The sequence below is a fragment of the Ictalurus punctatus genome, chromosome 9 (genome assembly GCF_001660625.3).
Source record: "Ictalurus punctatus breed USDA103 chromosome 9, Coco_2.0, whole genome shotgun sequence".
NCBI lineage: Eukaryota > Metazoa > Chordata > Actinopteri > Siluriformes > Ictaluridae > Ictalurus > Ictalurus punctatus.
Genome location: NC_030424.2, coordinates 29,568,876 through 29,592,834, shown reverse-complemented (window position 1 = coordinate 29,592,834; position 23,959 = coordinate 29,568,876). Strand labels below are relative to the sequence as shown.

The 23,959-nt window shown below is 39.5% G+C and overlaps 1 protein-coding gene across 2 annotated transcripts; it reads left to right on the top strand.

Moving 5' to 3' along the window:
* The first annotated feature begins 411 nt into the window (after positions 1-411).
* pabpc4 (poly(A) binding protein, cytoplasmic 4 (inducible form)) lies at positions 412-23,834 on the top strand. Of its 2 annotated transcripts, none has more exons than XM_017476712.3 (14): positions 412-1,037; positions 14,419-14,612; positions 14,758-14,873; positions 16,296-16,435; positions 17,272-17,366; positions 19,067-19,204; positions 19,321-19,416; positions 19,988-20,257; positions 20,370-20,568; positions 20,705-20,838; positions 21,768-21,858; positions 22,458-22,588; positions 23,143-23,259; positions 23,399-23,834. In XM_017476712.3, exons 1-13 carry the CDS (start codon positions 845-847, stop codon positions 23,233-23,235), a joined length of 1,890 nt encoding a protein of 629 aa, XP_017332201.1. In that variant the 5' UTR covers positions 412-844; the 3' UTR covers positions 23,236-23,259; positions 23,399-23,834. The 2 variants fall into 2 exon arrangements, with proteins under 2 accessions (XP_017332201.1, XP_017332200.1); XM_017476711.3 differs by having other exon boundaries at positions 20,370-20,583.
* The last annotated feature ends 125 nt before the right edge of the window (positions 23,835-23,959 follow it).

The following is a 23,959-nucleotide window of genomic DNA, read 5'->3' as shown; positions in this document are numbered from 1 at the left end:
TATATATGTATGTATATCATGTATTTATTTATTTTTCACACAAAATTGTTGAGGCTACCCCGGGAGCCCCCTGACGGCTCCCAAGGGGGCCGCGGCGTACCACTTTGAAAACCACTGGACTAGAAACGCTACAATTTACTCTTTCCAAGTATTTATAAGGAGTCATGGGTGATCTGGCAACCCGGCCTGCGTCTCTGCTCGTGTTTCCCCTAGATGTCGCTGTTGGAAGTTGAGCACTGTACTTGGGGCTCGGTGTCTCTCATAGCGCATGGTCACGGCTGTATTTTTTTTTTTATTTTTTTTAATCTTTTTGCATTTTTTTCCCTGGTCCCAACCCTCCTCGGACACCCCCCCTCTCCCCCTCCTCCACTGTGTACCCGGCGCTGTTATAAAGTGCTCATGCGTTTCCCCCGCTCGCTCTCTTCCCCCCCGGCCACCAAACCGTGAGTGTCCAACTCACTGTTCTTGTCTCTTTAAAAAAAAAAAAAAGAAAAAAAAATATAAAAAAAAATAAATAAAAAAATAACAAAACCGAAATTATTAAAAAAAAAAAAAAATCAGGACCTATTTTTTTTTTTTTTAAAGAAGAAAACATATAATTTATTTTAACACTATTTCCCCCCCAACAAGATCAGAACAGGCCTCAGTGTTATATTTTTATTTTATTTTAATTTTTCCGACGTTGTAGTCTCCTAACACAGTCCAGATTTACACGCCGCAGCTGTCAGTACCACCGGCGACTGAGAATTAAACGCGCGTCAAAGTTTTATTCCGGTTAGAAATAAAGAACGCGCACTTTGGATCGGCCAGACCCCGTCGGTACTCGGATAGCAGAACAGGGATCATGAACGCGGCGGGGAGCAGCTACCCGATGGCTTCTCTGTACGTGGGAGACCTGCACCCGGACATCACGGAGGCCATGCTGTATGAGAAGTTCAGCCCGGCCGGCCCGGTGCTCTCCATCCGCGTCTGCCGCGACATGATTACGCGCCGCTCTCTGGGCTACGCGTACGTCAACTTCCAGCAGCCAGCGGACGGTAAGCGCACGGGCAGAGCGGACACACCGGTGATCTGCGTCTCCTTTACCCCTTACAAATATCCCTGCATACACACTAGCGCACTCAGAAGTCATATAAACAAATAACAGCTAGTGCGTAACCGGAATGTCAGCGCATCGAGTGACCTTCCAGTGGCGCACTAGTTAGTACCATGGTGTGTACTGTACTGTGTAGTGTGTGTGCGCGTGTGTATCCTGTGTAACCTTCATGTGTGTGTGACCATATCGTAATACTGCTGTTGTGACTACATGTGAGCAGAACCACGTTTTTGGCTCGAGTAATCTTGCGCCATGGCTACCTTCAGCGTTGCCAGATTGACTCATCAAAATCCTTAACAGTGTCCATTCCTTTACAGTCTAATTTATAGGCTATTCAACTTAAACTACACATAACAATCCAAAAAATGACTCTTTAAACATTTTTGTGTCGTTCCATTTTGTGTTTAACAAATATCTCAAGAGTGTACCGAAGTGTCCAATCTGGAAATCAGCATTCACCACTGTTTACATTCCTGTATACGCTATAACTGACATATTTATGATAAAGTATATGTTTATGTATAGCAAGAAAAAATAATATCTTTACAAATTACATTGTGTCCAACCTAATATCTCAATTCCATAAAAAAGTGTCCAATCTGGCAACCTACATCTACCACTAACCCACTATTCCCTTATATTTATCCTAGAGAGTATATAACAAGACAAAAATACACTTTAAACATTTTTTCTTGTTTGCTGTTATAGCCTATTTTGTGTTAAACAAATACATCAAGTGAGCATAGAAGTTTCCCAATCTGGCAACCTGCAATCCACCCCTGTTTCCATTCATATATGTACACTATAACTTATGTATATTTCTCCTAAACAATATATACAATGCGGGGTGAAAAAGACTTTATACGTTTTCTACACTGTACACGTCACATTCTGTGTGCAACAAATATATCAAACGTATGGAAATGTCCAATCTGGCAACCCTACTCAGATGGCTGCACTCCAGGCCTGGACATTGCACTACACAGCACATGTGCGTTTAAGAGCTCCCCCAACCACCACTTGCTTAGTCATGTGTTATTTTTTATTTATTTATTTATAAACCATACACTTAGTTGATTAGAATGCTGTGCATTTTATAGGGAGTATGAATAAAACTAATGTATGGACGGATAAGTGATTTACAGAAATGATTTCTACTCATTTATTTATGTAATACTATAAATATAATTATAAATGTTTTTAAAAAAAAACCCTATAAATGATTGCATAAGTGACACACTAAATTATAGCTATATTGATTTATTCACAGTAAAATCCGCAGTGTTTAATTAAACCAGGCTGAATTACATCCAGCTGGGTACAGATTAACTCGGTCTGAGAGCTTAGAGTTATATATACAGTAATGGTTTTAATATATTTAATATAGTTTTATTAGAATTATTTAACTTAGATCTAGCTTATACTTATGAGTTTGTTACTTGCCAATGCTGGCTGCTATTTAACCTTTTTGTTCTTATACCACTTTTTTTTTTAATCCATTTGTAGTGACATTTAAAGCGGACATATTTTGGATTTGAAACGTGCTTAATTTTGTTTTAAAGCTCTCATACGATAGATTTATGTGCATCCGAGGTCAAAAAACACTTTAACGTGCTCATCATTTAAACTGCAGCGTTACCTTTTTCCCTCAGTGTCACAAACGACTCGTTAAATGATTCATTCTAAAAGATTCATTCTAAACTCCTCCTTTCAGAGAGCATACTCTGCTCTGATTGGTCAGACGTCCCAGTCTGTTGTGACTGGTCTACCGCTGTCAGCGAGCAGCCGATGAAGACCAGAGGCGGGGCTTTTTGTTATAAACCTACCTAGGTTAATACAGGAAGTAAAGTCTGGAATCACTAACGAGTCGTTTCAGCTGTTCAGAATCGGTTCCTTCTTTTCCGAGTCAATAACGCCGTTTGTCGTGCGCTTCGATTTTTGAAACTTATACAGACTTTTTTACATTCGCAAACAGCTACGTATATAACACACTACATGAAAGGGAATATTTGAAAAACCATCATAGGTGCACTTTAATGTTGTGGAACATCCACTAAACAAGTTAACATCTTGTTCCAGAACATTTCGAGATATCAACGATTAAAAGTCCCCGTGAATGAGCTGTTACTATAGAAACCGATAACGTATCAGAACGAGCGCATTAATATAGACCTGCGATTTGCAGCTGCGCTACTCTCAGAGCTGCTGCTGCTGTCATAGACAATTAGTGGACACCCTCTGACCAATCACAATCCAGAACTCAACAATCCAGAACTGGTGTAACTTGTTTAACAGAAGCTGCTCTCTGTGTAATAGTGATATCACAATATAGGATCACTTGCATTATAATTTAACAATTTCAGCTTCTAACCCTAAGATTCAGGCCGATGGGAAATTATGCATGTGCTGTTTGTCCTACATAGATAAAGTGCTCTACTTCCTCCATATCACCTGAATCACCTGAACACACGGACATGTTATTGAGGAGTTTTCTTGAGGATCAGGGTTTTGTACACACTGTACACACTCGATGGCATTTGAGGTGTGGTACCTGAGGCACGTGTACAGAAACGGCTCAGGTTGAAGGCTGACACGTTGACCCACATTTGGCAACGTGATGTGACCCATTTGGGCTATTTAAAGTGCGATCAAGGGAGAACACTGTCGAGAAATTAGCATTCTGCTGCCTTTGTGTCAGCTCACAAAGAGAAGGCGTTAGAAACGGGGTCTGTAATGATCTCAGGATCTGTTATCATTCCGCTGGAAGTCAGGGAAGCTGGGTCACGTCTCTCCGGCTATTCGACGTGTCTGAGATCAAACAGCCTTATACACATTACACATACATACATACATACATACAGATCTATGGCATTGCTGTGGCTATCTTTAAAAATGAACAGAAACTAGGTCTTAGAGATAAAGACAACGTTTGATGTCACGCCACACCAGTGTCAGACTCAGGTAGGGGGTGTGGCCTAAAGTTTGTAGATAGAAATGTATATTGGGAGTGATATGGAGGATAAGAAAGGCATCGTAGCAAGTGAAACTATCTTGAATATAGTCAAATATACCTGGTATTTCCTGTTATAAGATTACAATAAACCAAATATATGGTTATTAAACCTATTTCTAGACATTTTACTGATTTGTACTCGGTTCAAGCTTGAACAAGTCTTGTTCAGATATTATTTAGCCAATTTTAAGCATGTATCTATAAGAAAATGCTTGCTAGAGTACACTTGACATGTGTTTAAACATCTAAAAACAGGCTGAATAATATTATATTTGATTTATTATCATCTCATATAGGAAATGTTAGATAAATGTGCCCATATTCATGATATTTTGACTTTGCTAATGTATAATTTTTTGCCATTTATAAAACTGTTTATGTACAAATTTTGTTACAGAGCTGACTCTTAAAGGACATTTTTTTTTTTTTTAAACTTTAGGCTAGCTTAACAAACCATCCTTATCCGATTGTTAGCTACATTATCGTTCTAGATTCAGTGCAAATATGTCTACATTTAAGGCTAGGGGGGATTTTTCTGAGAGTTATTTCGATTGCTCTTAAGCATTAACATCTTGTAAGAGTGTGTCATTCGTAGTAAAAATGATGACTCACTCAGAGACACAGACTGAGCTGGGGCTAAACAGGAGCGAATAATGCTATTAATCAGGAGTGATGCACACATAAATCACCAAAAAGTCAATCAAACTATGAATAATACACTCTTCCGAGAAGCTACGTAAGGAATAAAACACAACGTGGTGGAGTGACTGCCCACAAGTTGATTCTTTTCTAAAAACAACACGTCCTGAAGTGTTTCATTCTTCTTATACGACAGCAACTTTTCTAATATTAGAGCGTTTTATTTATTAAAGAACAGCACATTGTAGTGTTTATCTATTTATAGTAACGTTTAATGTCGTGGATGGTTCCCGAGACAAGTTAGTTCCGGTTGTGACTTATGTTATAGCAGCTATAAACAGTCATTTCCTCACCAGCCTCTTGTTTTGTTTTCTCTCTCCCATGTTTCCCATGTTGAAAAACAGAAAGTTACAACTTTACCTCTCGACTGTTACAAAGCACTGACACTGGAGACTCCTTCCGTCAATGTTAAATAAGTACGTCCTCACAGAAAAGGTCATCATATCAAAGCTTACCCACGTTGTTCTTTGTTATAGAACACATTTTTTTTTAAATCCGTTGCTTATTAGCTTTATGTGGAGCTGTACAAGTCCCTGTGAATTAGCTGTTACCGTAGAAATGATAACGCATTAATATAAACCAATCGGGAAACTAGGACAATTTTCCTGCATTAAAACTGTAATGTAAATCCTTCATAGCTGGATCATTGTGTGATCAACAACTCCAGTAGTAAAGCAACTGGTTTATTCCAGTTATAGTGAGGTCACATGACACAGAGTGTCCGATTCATTCTTAACATAATGGCATGTTGCTGTGTTATGGTGCTGTGTCGTGCTGTAACGCCAACTGGCCATTTCTGCTTGAGGCCCTTCACCCCCCACACGTCCTATTCAGAGCGTAAGGGGTGAAAAGATCAGCATTTAACTGTTAAACTCACAAACGCACCGAGACGTTGAGATGCACAGGAAGTGAAGGTGTGTGGACACTTCACGTGGTGCAAATCTCACGGTCCACTCCCTAATCCCTAATCATCAACATGTGGGTTTCAAATAAATATATTATTAATATTAGTTAATTATTGTTGATTAATTTTCTATAACAGCAGCTCTGACAATTGTGCAGCTGCAACACACAGGTTTATATTAATGTGCTCGTTGTAATACGTTACAGTTTCTGTTGTAACAGATCATTCACAGGGACGCTCCATATAAACGGATCAGAAAACATGTATAACCTTTGATATGGTTTTCTGTATGCTCAGGCATTTTTAATTTTCCTATTTTTGTGTGTGTGATTATATTGGCATTGCGAAACCACCAGTTATTTTAATTTTACTTTTATTTTACTTGGTTTAACTATGACGGCCATCTTTGCGTCATGGCACATAACAAATTTTGGTCATATAGCTGTTTACGGAAACCTCAATATCTCGGCTCCTAGCTCCTTGGAACAAAACCTCTCTCGAAATACATGGACATATATAAACATTTTGCACATTCTTGTTCTTTAGAGCTCTTTAGAACCGAATGTAATGCTCAAGATTGCTCACAGTTCCACTTTTAGGTTCAATTTATAATGGGAAGGGTTCGAGTCTCAGTCTGAATTTTTTTTTAGGCGGTACCTAGGTAAGTATACTATGCATGCAGAAAATTTCAGCTTTGAGACTTATGGGGCGAGAAAGTGCCATTTTGTAAAAAATCTTTCAATATCAGCTTAAACATCTCTGGTGGGGGACCAGATACGAACCTAATTTTCACAGAAGCAAGTCCTATATAGTTGCATTCTGCTCTAAAAATCGTGATATTGAGATTCCACTGGTTACACAGCTAAGGCTAGTAGAAATCTTGGGAAAAGCCTACTTTATTTATGCATTTTGAGAAACAAATGTGAACAGATGTAATATACGGAGACATTTATTTAACATTTATGGAAGGAGTCTCCAGTGTCAGCGCAACAGAAGTAAAGCTTCAGCCTTTAAGTTTTTCGATATCTTCAGGACAGAGGATTTTCCAGTTTCTCGGTAACATGTCCAGCTACATTTACGTTAATTGTTGTTAAAAGAGAGAATAATAAGAGACTGGTGAGGGAACGAGTGTTTATAGCTGCTATAAAATAGGTGAGAGTGGTAACTAATTTGTTTTTATGAACCATAAACATCTCTAAAAAGTATAACATGTCATTAAGATATATGAGCATTGGCAAATTGGTGTGGTATGAGAGAAATAAAATACTTCATAACGTCAGGGTGGTAACAGACACTCTGCTTCTTCACACTACGCTGTTGTTGATTAGTTTCTTATAACAGCATGATGTATCGCAGTATTTTTGTCCATACAGTTATGTTGTGTGGAAAACAACAGATACATCCATAGTTTTGGAACATGGTAAATAGCGTTTTTTAAACCTTGGTGGTTCCAAAGCGCTTTACACGGTGTCTCATTCACACACTCACACACCAGTGGTAGCAGAGCTGCCATGCAAGGTGCTAGCTTGCCATCAGGAGCAACTTGGGGTTCAGCGTCTTGCCCAAGGACACTTCGGCATGTGGAGTCACGTGGGCCGGGAATCGAACCTCCAACCCTATGATTAGTGGACACCCCGCTCTACCACCTGAGCCCCAGCCACCCAACATGCCACAGATAGAACTACACTACATGGGTGCTGCTTGTAATTTGCATAAACGTTAAAGTGTTAAGGTAGAGCTGCTCGCAATCCCACAATCCCACAATCCTTTGCATATTATTTCATGACTACCCATGAAAAATTACCTTTCATGAAATTTCGAACAGCAAAACCTTTTCATTTATGTTTTTTTTCCCACTGTATGAGAAATACTACACTCATTGGCTTGAATAAATGTTCAATAACCCCCCCCCCCCTTTTTTTTCTTCATTTCTTTAAACTGTCACGCTGCCTTACTTTTCATTCATTTGACAAACGATGTAACTTACTTTAGAAGTATCTTTTGTTTGTAATATTATTCCTGCTATTTAATCCTGCTATTATGTTATGGGTCAATTTGACTGAAAATGTCTGAAATGCTGGTTAATCTCTCTTTTTCTCTTTGAATTTTTTTTTTGACTTTCCTCATTTAGGGTCATGAACCTACATGCAAATATTTCTTCTCATGTCTTGTCTCGGACGAGCCGTAATAAAGGTTTACTGTTTTAAGCGGTTCTTTGCTGTTTTTGTGTGCATTTAATCAGTGGAAGTCATTTTGACCCATAAAATAATGGATGTAACTTTTTCCCAAGCATAAAAGGAGGGTTAATGCTAGAATCAGGCATACGCTGTATAGTGGTGTCTTACCATAATATTTCCGTAATTTCCGGAGTAGACTACCTACTGTAAATACCGTAACATATGGACATATTAAAACTAAACTAAAACTAAATCCTAAAAAAATTATATGATAAGTTAAGTTCTTAAGTTTTTAAATTATGTTCTGTCTAGGTCATAGTATGTGCTATAGGGGGAAAAGAACAACAACTGTAGATGTTAATAGAGCCTTGAGCTTTACTTCATCTTAAAGGTTTGAGTTAAATCGCAGGTCTTAGTGCCGGTGAGAAAAAGTGCAGAGCCCTGTTTTTCCTCAGAGTGAAGCAAGTTGTCTTCGGCATGCACCAGCTGCGTATAGAAGCAGTTGTCACGCACATTTTTTTCGTTCGAGGCGTCTGAGCTCCATCAATGGGCAGGGAGCTTGCGGCTCGCTCTGGCTGCCAGAGCACAGCTTTAGCTCGGCTAAATATAGACCGAACTAGTGCACGATTCCAACAAACGAGACGCAGCCCACTGGACAGGATCACTTTCGGCCTACGGGACTTTTATTACATTAACAATCGAAGCTGATTAATGTTGGCGTGTGGTTATGATGTAATCAAGGAAGCTGGATGTTTTCTCAGATATTCCAGAGATTTTATTTGATTCAGAAGCTGCAAGGCCTTATTAAATATGAAGATGGACGCATATATTATTTGTTAGTTTTGCACCAAACTAGTGTCACGGATTGGGATTGCGTGATTTCATGAATAGACTAAATTGGGAACTATTTAGTCCCGTAATCAAACTTTTATTTGTATTTTTATTCTTCTACAGTCTCGTTTTTTTTTTTACGTTTCCTTGCAGCATTTTGCTCTTAAGCTGAGTAACAGGGTTGAAAGTAACAGTATTTTTTTTTGTTTGTTTGTTTGTTTGTTTTTTAGCATAGAAGTAGCAAATGCACAAAATGTGTTCGACCAACATCCATTCTAATGGCATGACAACGTTAATGACTTTCTAATAATGTACTTAATTATTTTTTCAGTTAATAATTTAATTTCAATCTATAATTCTGGTAACACGCGTATACATTCAAAGTGACCTCTTCGCTTTAACATTACAAGAAAATAATAATAATAAGAAGAAAATAAAGAATGAGAAAACATAATTTTCTTCTTCCCATGATCTTCAGGATGATGAAATCTATATGATGCAACTTCCTGTTGAACACGTGACTAGTCCAAATATTTCATGTCCGTGAACATGTTCAGGTAACATGGCCGAGTGGATGAAAGAAAATGTACGTTTTTAATCACCTGCAATGTACGACTTGTGGAAAAGGATGTTTCAAGCATGGGATTCATACATCAATGTAAAAAGAGTTTGATTTGGGACTGGTTTATTGAGTATGTTTTAAGGTTATGTGACGTTATAGTGAGCTGGGATGGGCTGAGATTTTGTAGGTTTTATTGATAATGTAAGTTATTTATCTGAAACATGAGGATTGAATAGTAAAAACTGGAACCGGTGAATATTTGTCTCTTAAAAGTTCAAATCTGTTTGTAAATTTGGATTTCTGAAATGTGAGCTACTACTGACAGTTCAGGTCTGGTAGCCACTGACGTGAATCACCTCAACCAGTGATCTTGAAGCACAGGCGACTCTTGCGTTTTAGCGGACGAGTTGGCTGTGTTATCTGTAACATGCAGCTGGAGCTCATGTGTTTATCAATCCTGCACTTTCTGTCATGGTTTAATCGAGACTGTTCATTAATGTAGAGTGATTAGTCATTAGATTATTAGTTATCAGGTTATTAGTCAGTTCGTTAATAACAGACAAGCACAAAGAAGTTAGTTTTTCCAGCAATTCTTCTAGATATGGATTACGTGTATGTTTGGGATTGGTTTGAATTAACCAATCATAGCTCATGTTACTGGTTTTGCAAAATAGTTGAAGAGGCTTTAGACGAGAGTCAGTGAGGTCAGAGATAGGAATGTTCCTGACCTGTCTCTCTTTCTGTCTGTCTCTCTCCATTTCTCTCTCTCGCTCTCTATTGAGCAATCTCTTTCTCTCTCTCTCTCTCTCTCTCTCTCTCTCTCTCTCTCTCTCTCTCTCTCTCACTCTCTGTCTCGCTTTCTTTTGGTGTCTGTATTTCTCATTGTGTGTCTGTTTCCATCTCACTGTATCTCACTGTCTCTCACGATGTCTGTCTGTCTGTCTCTGTCTCTCTTTTTTCTGTGTCTCTCTCTTTCTGTACCTCTCTCTCTCTGAGTCTCACTCTGTTTGTCTGTCTCTCTGTCTCTTTCTCTCTGACAGTCTGTTAGAATAGAGCTGGGAATGTTCCAGACCTGTCTTTCTCGCTGTGTGTCTGTGTCTGTCGCTGTCTCTCTGTCTCCTTCAGTCATTGTCTTACTCTCTGTATCTCTCTCTGTCTGTCTCTCTCTGTCCCTCTCTGTTTCTCTTTCTGGATCTCTCTCTCTCTCTCTCTCTCTCTCTCTCTCTCTCTCTCTGACCCTCCATGTTAAACACAATCACTGTGCAAACTGCTGATGGTAGCAGAGTCAAGGCTGTTTCGAGTTGTTAACTAGACGCGCACGTGTGTTTGCGCATGTGTGTGCGTGTGTGTGTGTGTGTGTGTGTGTGTGTGGTATTGGAGTGATGGGAACAAAAGGAGGCTAATGTGCATGCCAACCGACAAGAGACATCTCTTGGTTGGTAAACTAAATAAACTGTGTGTGTGTGTGTGTGTGTGTGTGTGTGTATGTGTGTGTGTGTGTGTGGTAATAACTCTGCCACTGTATGAAGAGGTCATCATCCTTAAAAACAGCCCTGAGTGTAGGTGTGTGTGGTAAGAGCTCGCACTAAAAAGCGGACTCATCAAAAATGATTTTTAAATATTTATTATTCAGTAATACATTATTTAAAACTGAGATATGAGGCGCATATGAGAGAGAGAAAACCCTCGATTGAAGCTGAAATCTATCTGAACCTCCTGTTCGGTTGAATTTGAATTTGACCAATGAATCAAACATTTCATTTAAACAGTAACGAATGCAGCTCCTGTTTAATTATCATCGTTTAATGCCGAATAAGCCCTATTCAGACAGGATTAGTTTCACAGGATTTTAATCCTGTATAAATCCGCCATGCCAGTCATTTTTAACGGACTGTGCGATCCTATTTCAGGAACGATCACGCCGTTATTATACCTTTTTAAAAAAAAAGAGCAGTATAATAATCTTACGTGATACATGTCTAATCGAAATGGACATTATAGCAATGATTCTGTTATATCTTGAAGAAAAAAAAAGCATAAACCCAGCCCAGGAAGTGCTCACTCTTTCCTCTCGTCTCCTGCCGAAACCAAAATGAAACTAAATCGAGTATAAAACACAGACTAATAAACTACAGATGATGTTATAGGTACATTATGGAGCTCCTAGAACAGGTAAAGCCTACAAACATGCTATAGTCATGTGACCTACTTGTGATCAAGTGCTTTAAGGAAAACAATCAAATGTTATGGAAAGTGTTTTATTTCTTTTATACCGCAGCAGTTGATCAGATCTAACAACACGCTTCAAACTCACAGAGATTTCATTAACAACCATTTTTTTCCCCCTAATTATATTTCTCATACATCATTCATCACTAATATGAAGAGACCAGTAATTATCCAAGGAATCCTTAAAGAACCATTTTTTTCCCCCCTAAGAGACCCAAAGTGTCAGGACAGTTTAGCTACATGTTTAACAGGTTCTAGGTGTGAAGAAAAAAATAATGACCAAAAATAATTTGGAGTTTGTAGCACACACTTACCTTGTTACTCCATACACTCTTTACAAGCGTTCTTCAAGGGTTCTTTGGATAATTAAAGAGTTTTTAGCTTAAACAAATTCTGCTTTGATAATGTGTTTTTGTTTGCCCCTAGCGTATGCTGCGACTTGTCCATTTCTTGCATATTTGTACTTAACCAAATTAAATATACCTGTTTATTAAGGGTTGTTTTCTTTTTTGGTTCTATTTCGGATACGCTACAAAAAAAAATCATTTTAAAAGTTAAGAAACCTTAATTGTACTTCTGTCGTCCCTCTGATGGAATCCTTAAAGGTTCTGTGTAGAGTGTGTGTGCTTTGTTTTTTTTGTTGTTGTTGTTTTTCAAATCAGAAATGGTTTCAGGTAAAACCCTTTAAAAATGAATAAATAAAAGAACCCTTCATTATCCAGTGAACTCTTGTAGAACCCTAAGACTTTAGCATTTACATTTACATTTATTTATTTATTTAGCAGAGGCTTTTATCCAAAACGACTTACAAATGAGGGTTAGGGTTATATACAATACAAGCACAGCGATAATACAAGCACAGCGATATATCAAGCAGAGAACAATACAAGTAGTGCTACCATGTAAGATTTATAATTGAGTTCTAGAGAACCAAAGTGCACAGAGTAGAGGTGTAAGAGCTAGAGTAAGTTTTTAAAATATATATATATTTTTATAAATAATGTGGGGTTGGCATTTAGGGGTTATTTAGGTGTTCACGGAAGAGGTGGGTCTTTAGCTGTTTTTTTGAAGATGGTGAGAGATTCTGTGGTCCGGATTGATGTCAGAAGTTCATTCCACCACTGAAGGACAGTTAGTGTGAAGGTTCTGGAAAGGGTCCTTGAGCCACACTGAGTAGGTACTACTAAGTGTCGGTCGTTAACCGATTGCAGATTGGGAACGTAAGCCTTAAGGAGAGAGTTGAGGTAGGGGGCGCTGTTCCAGACAAAGTCTTGTACGTGAGCATCAAGGCCTTGAATTTGATACGGGCGTCTACAGGAAGCCAGTGGAGTGAGATGAAAAGGGATGTGACATGGATTCTCTTGGGCTGGTTGAAGACGAGGCGTGCTGCTGCATTCTGAATCATTTGAAGGGGTTTGATGGAGCTGGCTGGGAGGCCCGAGAGGAAAGTAGTGAGTTGCAGTAGTCTAGTGTTGATATGACAAGAGCCTGGACTAGTATCTGTGTAGCCTATTCGGTGAGAGAGGGTCTGATTTTCTTGATGTTGTACAGAATGAACCTGCAGTTGTTGAAATGTGGTCTGTCAAGGTCAAGCTGTCATCAAAAGTCACCCCAAGGTTCTTGGCCATCCTGGTTGACTTGAGTGTGGTTGAGCCGAGTATAGTGAGGTTGTGTTTGATTGAGGGACAAGCTGGGATGACGAGAAGCTCAGATTTTGCCAAGTTGAGCTTAAGGTGGTGTTCCCTAATCCAGTCCGAGATGTCAGACAGGCAAGCAGAGATACATGCAGAGACAGATGGGTCAATAGGCTGGAAGAACAAATAGAGCTGGGTGTCATCAGCATAGCAATCATATGAGAAGCCATGAGACTCAATCACCTGCCCCAGAGATGTAGTATAAATAGAAAAGAGCAGTGGACCCAGAACTGACCCCTGAGGAACCCCAGTTGTGAGTTTCCGAGTTTCAGAAATACCTCCCCTCCACAATACCTTGATGGATCTGCGTGCCATATATGATTCCACGGAGCCAGAGCCGTTCCGGTGATGCCTAGCCCGGAGAGAGTTGATAGGAGGATCTGATGGTTCATAGTGTTGAAGGCAGCAGAGAGGTCGAATAGGATGAGGACAGATCCTACTGCAGCATATATCAAGATCATCTCGCTAAATTTTAAACACAGGACAGTTCTAAGTATTGTGAAATTTATTACAAATAACTTACCCAGTTAACCTTTTTTTGTAATCTAGTAACACTTGATTATCCAATGAACCCTTAAAGAACCCTTGAAGAACCCTGTATTAACTGGGTGTGGATACAAAATCCAAATAAGACCTGTACATGGGATAATACATAGGACCTGTCATGTGTTTACCATTTAGTTAAAGTCTTGGTACTTGGTACAAACGGGTTCTTCAAGGGTTTGTAGCCTCCTAAACGGGTTCTAATTTGTTGTACGATTCTGCATAAAACCTTTAAGGGTAAGGTGCATGGTGGCTCAGTGGCACGTTCACCTCACACGGTTGGGGGTTCGATTCCCACCACTGCCCTGTGTGTATGGAGTTTGCATGTTCTCCCCGTGCTGCAGGGGTTTCCTCCGGGTACTCCGCTTTCCTTCCCAGTCCAAAGACTGCCATTTTCCAAATTGTCCATAGTGTATGAATGGGTGTGTGAATGTGGATGGATTGGCACCCTGTCCAGGGTGTACCCCGCCTTATGCCCCATGGTCCCTGGGATAGGCTCCAGGTTCCAAGCAACCCTGAAGGATAAGCAGTATAGAAAATGGATGGATTTTATTGACTTTATTGTACATTTGCTAACTTGTTCTGTTTAAAAATATGCAGTTCAAAATCCATGTCTTGTTGCTCACGTGAAGAAATTTCAGAAATTCATACCAGCGCGTTTGTGTTTTAGCCGAGAGAGCTCTGGACACGATGAACTTTGACGTGGTGAAGGGCAAACCCATCAGGATCATGTGGTCACAGCGAGACCCGTCGCTCCGCAAGTCAGGCGTGGGAAATGTCTTCATCAAAAATCTGGACAAGTCCATTGACAACAAGGCCCTGTACGACACCTTCTCAGCCTTCGGAAACATCCTGTCCTGCAAGGTAGAACCACGGCATCATTTAGCATCACATCCTCTTCTTACAAGACCAAAAGTCAACAGGCTGTGTATTGTTTAAAAAAACCCAGATGCATCAATGTTTCCTAATCGCTAACCGTCATACAGCTGACTGAGTTTTTCTCCTGCAGGTGGTGTGTGATGAGAACGGATCCAAAGGCTACGCATTCGTGCACTTTGAGACGCAGGACGCTGCCGACCGCGCAATCGAGAAGATGAACGGCATGCTGCTGAACGACCGCAAGGTGTGAGTGTCCATGCTGGGGGTTTGAGGGATGCGGTGGCGGGGTGCGATTTAATGCACAGTATTGTTTACTCACATGTGTTTAGTGTCCTGTAGAAAAGTGTTCTGATCACCTTATACTGGATTTTGAGAAATATGTTTGGGAATTGTATCATTTAGCCATAGTGTTATACATGCAAATATAGTCTACTGACCACCAAGAGCTGTTTTTATTTAATCAGTTATCAAAAATAATTCATTAAAATTATTCATTAATATTAAATGATTTAGCTTGATACCAACATGATACTTGATTAGTTTGATGGATTCTTATTTTAAAAAATAAATGTGAAAAAGTAGTAATCTAATAACTTAGGAAATAAAAATAGCTCTTGGTAGTGGCTTCTGTGCCTGTCTGTGCTAATAAAGGAGGCATGGCCTCAAAGCCAGTGTTTCACCATAAAGGAGGCATGGCCTGTATCCCAGTCTTTGATCAGAATGGAGGCATGGCCTATAAGCCAGTCTTTCACCATAAATGATGTGTGGCCTATAAGCCAGTCTTTGACCATAAAGGAGGCGTGGCCTGTAAGCCAGTCTTTCACCATAAAGGAGGCGTGGCCTGTAAACCAGTATTTCACCATAAAGGAGGCATGGCCTATAAGCCAGTCTTTGACCATAATGGAGGTATGGCCTGTAAAGCAGTCTTTCACCACAAAGGAGGTGTGGCTGAAAGCCAGTCTTTCACCATAATGGAGGTGTGGCTGAAAGCCAGTCTTTCACTGTAATGGAGGCGTGGCCTGTAAGTCAGTCTTTCACTATAAACGAGGTGTGGCCTGTAAGCGAATCTTTCACTATCACCATAAAGGAGGCGTGGCCTGTAAACCAGTATTTCACCATAGTAAACCACTCTTTCACCATAAAGGAGGCGGGGCCTGTAAGCCAATCTTTCACCAGTTAGACACTACGATTATCAGAGCAGCTCTTCAACACTTTCAGCCTTTTTTTTTTTTTTTTAATCAGACAGCATACAATCATACAGCTGCTCTCAGACAGTCCTGGGATCTGAACTCACAACCTTATTGGTCTTGAGTAATTGTTAAAGATTGTGTAACGAGCGTGTGGACCGCACCGCTTTAAAGCATCCTGTGATGGAGACTAAAAGTCTGAGATATCCATATAGATTTAATTTCATTTGAATAAATAAACAGCAAAAAAAAAAATCATTGTAAATGTTACATTCCTAAATAACAGTACTTCACTGTGTAATATTGTGTATTAGTCCTTACAGACACACATTTCACATGTGAAGGTGCATTTCACCATGTTATCCCTGAAATTGCACAAGTGAAATTGACACTGTGTTCCCGTCTTGTTTCGGTGGAGGGATTTTTCACACGGCTTTTTTTTCTGCTTTCACTCGAGTCACGTGTCAATTTTTTTCCACAGGTTCGTGGGGAGATTTAAATCCAGGAAGGAGAGAGAGGCCGAGCTCGGAGCCAAAGCCAAGGAGTTCACCAACGTCTATATCAAGAACTTCGGCGAGGACATGGACGATGACAGGCTGAAAGACATCTTTGATAAATATGGTAATAAGTGTATTTCAGTATGATGAATGTAGAGCTGAGTTTATAAGAAACCATTTATTCCCACTATGACATTTTTTTTCGCTTGTCTGCTTATTTATGTGTTTATTTATGAAGTATATTTTTAATTATTTTATCTAACACTGACTTTTTTGATAAAGCACATCTCTTTGTGATTGTTTTACTTATTCTTATTCAAAAATAATGAACATTTTTAATGCTTTTCTTTTTAATTAAGGTGGTAATTATTGTATTATAATTCCTGTTTTTAATGTAATATAAAAAAAAACAAGATTTTATGAGAGTGCATTTTATTTATTTAATTTTCTAACACAGATTCTATGAGAAAGCATCTCTTGAGAATATATCTTAAACATAAACATAAGTTTTGTTAAAAAATTTTTAATACTGCTTTATAATATATTATATTATATTTTTAATATATTGATTTATTTAACACTGATTATACAGATTTTATGAGAGCTTTATATCATTTTTTTCCTTTTTTTTTTTTAACACAGATTGTTTTATTTACACTTATTGTAATGGCCTCTGATTATTTCAGTTAATTAATATGCGAAATATTATTAAAATTATATTATGGAATATCATTACATTTTATATGATATAATATCATATTATTCTAAAATATCCCTGTTTTTAATGCTTATTTTTACACTATTTAATTATTAAATATATAACAAAGTTATACATATAAAAGTGTAAGAGAATTACATTTCAAACATTGTACGTGAATTGTTAACATTTGTATATGTACAGTAGAAAAGATTTTTATTTGTTTATTTATTTACCTCTTGTGTCTCTTTTCTCACCTGCAGGTAAAACTCTGAGTGTGAAAGTGATGACTGATCCCGTGGGGAAATCACGAGGATTCGGCTTCGTCAGCTACGAGAAACACGAAGACGCCAACAAGGTGCGGTGCAAACTCCATCTGCCTGCCGTGAGGATGAGCAGAGACTGCTGTCTCATATTTACACAAGATTAAAATGTCGTTTTTGTCCTGGGACACCGAGTGTTATCGCACACATATTGATAAAGATACGTTTCCTGGATAGTTGTAACAGATGCTGACTCCTTGTGAGAGTGTCTTTTGATGAAAGAGTGTATGGACAGATGACACAGCTAAAAAGAATTCACTGTCTTGTGATGGATGTGTACAGTATACAGCTGAAATAATGCAGAACGTGTAGGAGAGATGAATGCATTTACGGTTACGGAATCTGTTTATGGCAAAGGTTGTAACGCTTTTTATACTCCATTTAAAGCAAATCCTTGTAGTACAGATAGGTCAGGATCTAAGAGTACCATCAGCCTAAAACCCGTTAAAGAGGTGTTAGTATAGCAACAGAAAAATGTCAAGGGTTTTAAATTTGTTTATTTGTTTGTTTATTTATGTATTTATTACATGAACAGAAGAATGAATGGAATTTTCCCCCCTCTGTTATTACATTTGGAAACCTTGTGTTAGGGAGTTTTTGATGGATGGACAGATGGATGAATGAAAGGTTGTACGTATAGCAAATGAATAGTTGTTAAAAAAAGGATAGAAGGAAGGATGGATATATGGCTAGATGTTGGACGAATAAAAAATGGATAGATGAAAGGCTGGATGGATGGATGGATGCATGGATGGATGGATAAAAGAATGCATAGCAAATGGATGGTTGGATGATAGAACGGATGGATTGATTAAAGTATGCATAGCATAGAAAAAGCATAGAGAAAGATGGATGGATGGATGGCTGGAAGGAAGAAAAAGTGTAGTGTGAGATGCATGGATAAAACACTATATGGCTACCTAGATGGATAGATGTATGAATGAAAAGATGGATGGATGGATGCATAGATGTAGGTATGTATGTATGTATGTATGAATGAAAGGGCAGATGGGTAGATTGATGGACGGGTGGGATTGATGAATGGATTTATAACTAGGGGGATGAATAGGATGCATAGCTAGATGTATGAATGAAAGAATAGATGGATGGATGGAAGGATAAAAGGATGGATGGAACAAAAATCACAGAGAAAGATGGATGGATGGATGATGGAAAAAGTCTAAGGTAGGATGGATGGATAAAACTGCATAAGGCTAGATGTATGGATGGATGAAATTATGCATAGCTAGAGGGATGGATGCGTGATTGAAAAGATGGATGGAGGGAAGAAAAAGTATAGAGAAAGATGGATGGATGGATGGATGGATGGAACAATACATAGCTAGAGACATATGCATAGCTGAATGGATGGATGATAAAGAAGTATATAGAAAGATGAATGGAAGTTGAAGTGTATAGAAAGCTGGATGGATGGATGAGAAAAGGGATGGATAAAGGAATGTATGAATGAAAGAATGTATGTAGGGATGGATCAAACAATGTATGGCTAGAGAGATGGATGAAAGAATGCACAGCTGAATGGATGGATGAATGAAAGATGGATGGATGGATGGATGGAAAAGAAGCATATAGAAAGATGAATGGAAGTTGAAGTGTATAGAAAGCTGGATGGATGATAAAAAGGATGGATAAAAGAATGTGCGAATGAAAGAATGGATGGATGGATGGATAGATGGATGTAATAAGAGCAGTGTTTTTTTTTTCCCACTCCCAGGCCGTGGAGGATATGAATGGCACGGAGCTGAACGGTAAGACCGTGTTCGTGGGACGCGCTCAGAAGAAGATGGAGAGACAAGCCGAGCTGAAGAGGAAGTTCGAGCAGCTCAAGCAGGAGAGGATCAGCAGATACCAGGTAGCTCAGAATGCTAACAAAGCTAACAATTCATGGAATTGATTAGCATGATTAGCATCATGCAAACCCGATGCTAATTTATTGATACTTTACATAACAGTGATGTGTCTTTACAGGGTGTGAACTTGTACATCAAAAATCTGGACGACACCATCGACGACGAGAAACTGCGCAAGGAATTCTCTCCGTTCGGCTCCATCACCAGCGCCAAGGTCAGTGCTAGCAAATCTATTAACTTCCTGTTTACCTGTTTAATCTCAGTTTTTCAGAAACAAATGCAAGATTCAGAGTATTAGACAATTATACCATTGTAACATGTAGAATGAGAATAATTACAAGTATAAGAATTATTGGAATTTTTCAAAATAATAAGCTAATACAATAATTAAATTGTTACATTAATTAGATAATTATTTAAGTATAACAATTTGATAATGAGATTTATTAGATTTGAAATGAGACTTAAATAATAATAATGAAAATAAAGTAAAATAATGACAATTACTAGCATTAGAATTATATCATTAGTTGCATTTATTAGAATTAAAATGAGAATTATATCATTAAAATGATTAAAATAATAATAACCAGAATAATATGATACTAATTAGATAATTAGAAAAATAGTGATTCACAGTGTTTTTTTTATTTATTTATTATTTATTCTTTGTTTCAGGCTTTTTCTTACATTATTCTGGCCCAGAAATTAGCCCCGCCTCCAGTCAGAACCAATCCGCTGTGATGCTTCTTTAGATGGTTACATATTAGTCTCTCTTGCACTAGGTGATGCTGGAAGAGGGACGCTCTAAAGGCTTTGGCTTCGTGTGCTTCTCCTCTCCCGAGGAGGCCACCAAGGCCGTGACGGAGATGAACGGACGCATCGTGGGCTCCAAGCCTCTGTACGTGGCGCTGGCGCAGCGCAAAGAGGAGCGGAAAGCTCACCTCACCAACCAGTACATGCAGCGCATCGCCGGTATGAGAGCCATGCCAGCTAACGCCATCATCAACCAGTTCCAGCCCACCAGCGGATACTTCATGCCCGCTGTGCCGCAGGTGAGCGTAAACAACAGTTTCGCAGTCAGAAGGTCAGAAGGTGCTGATTAATTTTCTATAACACCAGCTTTCGATTTGAGAATTTGTGTTTATGTACCCCACAATCCCACAGGCCCAGAACAGAACCACGTACTACGCCCCCAGCCAGCTCACCCAGATGAGGCCGAACCCACGCTGGCAACAGCAGGGAGTCAGAGGTCAGGGAGGCTTCCAAGCCGTGCCCAATTCGCTGCGCCAACCTGGCCCCCGTGCCAACATTCGCCATATCTCACCCAGCGCCAACATCCAGGGACCCCGCGGCATGCCAACAGGTGCCCAGAGAGGGGGTGAGCGAACCCCACAGACTCATAATGCTAACATGGGTGACTGTCCATGAAGGTCTGCTTACAAAATGGTAAATCAGGAGGATTTAGGATTTAACACTGTTTCTTCCACTCTGTTCCACAGCCGGCAGCGGTCAGGCCATGGGTGCTCGCCCTGGACTCGGCGTAACCACACCACGCGCCATGCCACCTTACAAATACGCCACCGCCGTGCGCAACACCCAGCCTCAAGTAGTCCAACCCATCACCTTACAACAGGTACATTTCTCCAGAACAGTATGATAAACTAAAGGTATAATAACCCCATGTTATACCATAGCCATGTTGAACTCTAGATTCTGATTGGTCAGAAGGTGTTGATTAATAAACTCTGACAGAAGTGCAGCAGCAAATCACAGGTTTATATTAATACACTCGTTCGAATACATTATTGTTCACACACTAACAGCAACTTGTATTGACGTCCCTTTGGGACCGCTGTAGAGCAGAGTGAACCAAATAGTGTGAACCAAACGTGTGTTTTTGGGTTGCAGGCGACATTTCTCAGTAGATGTGAGCTGCGAAATGATCCGTGAGATGCAAACTGAGCCAAAAGACAGAGCTGTACCGCTGCAGAAACTCCAACAGCCAAAAAGAGAGAAAAGAAAGGCCACATCTGATACACAAAATATTTTAAACTAGTTATTTATACAATTATCCAGTAATTTATTCAGCTTTGGGTCTGTGTTCTTTGTGCCTGGGTTTCTATGTCCACTTGGGAAAGCTTTGTTGACCTTTTTCCATCACCATATTTCTGATCAATGAATGAAAGACTGTCACTCGTACATTTTCAAACCTACACCTGTCGAACAATGTTTTTATTTTTTTTGCGTTTTGATTGGTTTAACTATGTGCAGTGAGGAAAAACAACCCATACCATATAGCAAACAAACCAATAGCGTCAAATTTCTCTGTCATTCAGAATGTGCAACCAGACTAACAGGTGTGAAAGCCGTAAACCCTGTGTCAACACTTAATGCTTTTTATTCTCTTGCTGGTCACTAGAGCAATAGAAGGGATATATTCAGTAATTGTACACGTCTAAGCCGACTTATAGAGTAGGTGGACCTGATGAAAAGGTAGATGGACTTAATAAAATAGGAACTGGCAGTTGTGTATAAAGTGTATATCTGTGTTTGTGTTTTCAGGCCCAGCCGGCGGTGCATGTACAGGGTCAGGAGCCTCTGACGGCCTCCATGCTGGCTGCAGCTCCTCCACAGGAACAGAAGCAGATGCTGGGTGAGTGGTACAGATGGTTTAGTGCCTACACTCTCTCTCTCTCTCTCTCTCTCTCTCTCTCTCTCTCTCTCTCTCTCTCTCTCTCTTTCTCTCTCTCTCACATACACACACATCAAAGTTAAAGTTTTGGACACACAAGGCCGTTCTATAAACCTGTCTACTCTTCACAAACAGTTTGCTCGTATCTCTTTCATCCCGTTCTTTCTCCATCTCCTTCTCTACCTCATTTCTTCTGTTTCCGTCCCCTTTTCTCTCTTCTTTTTTTCCGACTGTCCAAAACATCCCACCTTAATCTCTTTTCCTCCTTCTGTTCCTTGCCTTCTATTATTATTATTATTATTATTATTATTATTGTTATTATTATTATTATTATTATTGTTGTTGTTAATCGCAATCATTCTCACACCTTTTTTGCCCCTCATTTTTCCTCATTATTCCTTTCTCTTTCTCTCACCTTTCCTTTTTCCTGTCCCTTTCCCTCGTCTGTATCTCTACCTACACCTTCACATCTTGTACGCTCTTCCTCATTCTCCATCTTACTTCCCTATTTGCTTACACAATTTCCTCTCTCTCTCTGTCTCTCTCTCTGTCTCTCTCAGGTGAGCGTCTGTTCCCGCTGATCCAGGCCATGCACCCGACTCTGGCGGGGAAGATCACAGGGATGCTGCTGGAGATCGATAACTCTGAGCTGCTGCACATGCTCGAGTCCCACGAGTCTCTGCGCTCCAAGGTCAGAATCTCCTACATGTTCACACACAATCCAGCCAGAATGAAAAGAGCATGGGCTCACCAAACATTGCTCTAATATCTGTTGTTGACAAGACCCTGAGCTCTGAGCTTAGCAGTTTCCTGGTAACATGACAAGACATGCTGGTGGGTGGAACGACTGTTTATAGCTGCTATAACGTAAGTGATGACGGGAACGAACTAGTTTTGCGGACATTCCACAACATGTAACGATAAATGGATAAAAACTACGTGACATTCTTTAGTAATCGTTGGCAAACTGCTGTGCTGTGGTATAAGACGAACAAAACATTTCCGCATGTGCTGTTGTAGAAAAATAATCGACTTTAAGGTAGCAACAGTAGCTCCACATCGTCATGCGTCCTTGTCATTGATTATTTTCCTTTAACAGACTTTTATTCCTTATTTAATCCGAGTACTGTATTAACCTGACAACAATGAAGTCATTAAAAGATTGTTGCACCAGAGATTGTTGCACCGCTCAGGAGCCTCCAGTTTGGTTCGATTTTGCTAATCCGTCATCGTGTGTGTTTGCAGGTGGAGGAGGCCGTTGCTGTGCTTCAGGCTCACCAGGCGAAGAAAGACGCGACACAGAAAGCTGGAGCAGCTGCTGCTACTGCTACATCTTGACGTGGAAACCTTGCGGTCCAAACGGTATACTGCGTCGTTATCACACGTGACACTGGGTACCTTTTATATTTTTGTCTGAATTATTCATTTAATAAACACTTCTAACAGCTTCATATCTTTTCTCTTTTTTTTTCTTCCATTTTCTCTTTTTTTTTTTCTCCAGGCCACAGCGAAGGCTCGAGAAGTGAAGGCTACACTGGCTGGTGCTTCCTTTCACAACCGGATACATACACATATATGTGTGTATATAAAAATAAAATATTAAAAAAAAAAAAAAAAGAGCAAAAGTGAAAGTCAAAAACATACCTGAATCTTTTATTGCAGGGCTTATATTTTATAACTCTGTAATCATTTTTAAATCAACACCCATAGCGTATTTAAAGTGTATTTAAACATGAGCAAGTGTGGCCAGGACAAACAGACCCCTTTTTTTCTGTGAGGCCATCCAGCTTGGAGTTTTTCTCTTCGGTTGACAGGCGTGTGTGTGTGCGCGAGTGTGTGTGTGTGTGTGTGGGTGTGTGTGTGTGTGTGTAGGTTTTTGCTGGTTTCTCGAACTCTGAGTGGTGTGGCCTTCTAAATAAAGGGATGACTATTTCAAATGTGTTTATGTTCATCTTTTCAGATCATCAAAGCATTACTTTACTCAAGATAAAACATGCTCACGGGATGAGGAAAAAAGTGTGATTTCAGTTAGTTTAACCGTGGCATGGTTGGTGGTGCCAGA

What these genes read in the sequence shown, in the direction of transcription:
- pabpc4 (XM_017476711.3), top strand. Translation starts at nt 845, where the DNA reads ATGAACGCGGCGGGGAGCAGCTACCCGATGGCTTCTCTGTACGTGGGA. An exon ending in AACACGAAGACGCCAACAAG is followed by an intron (nt 17,367 to 19,066) that starts GTGCGGTGCAAA and finishes TCCCACTCCCAG; the next exon opens with GCCGTGGAGGATATGAATGG. An exon ending in ACGAGTCTCTGCGCTCCAAG is followed by an intron (nt 22,589 to 23,142) that starts GTCAGAATCTCC and finishes GTGTGTTTGCAG; the next exon opens with GTGGAGGAGGCCGTTGCTGT.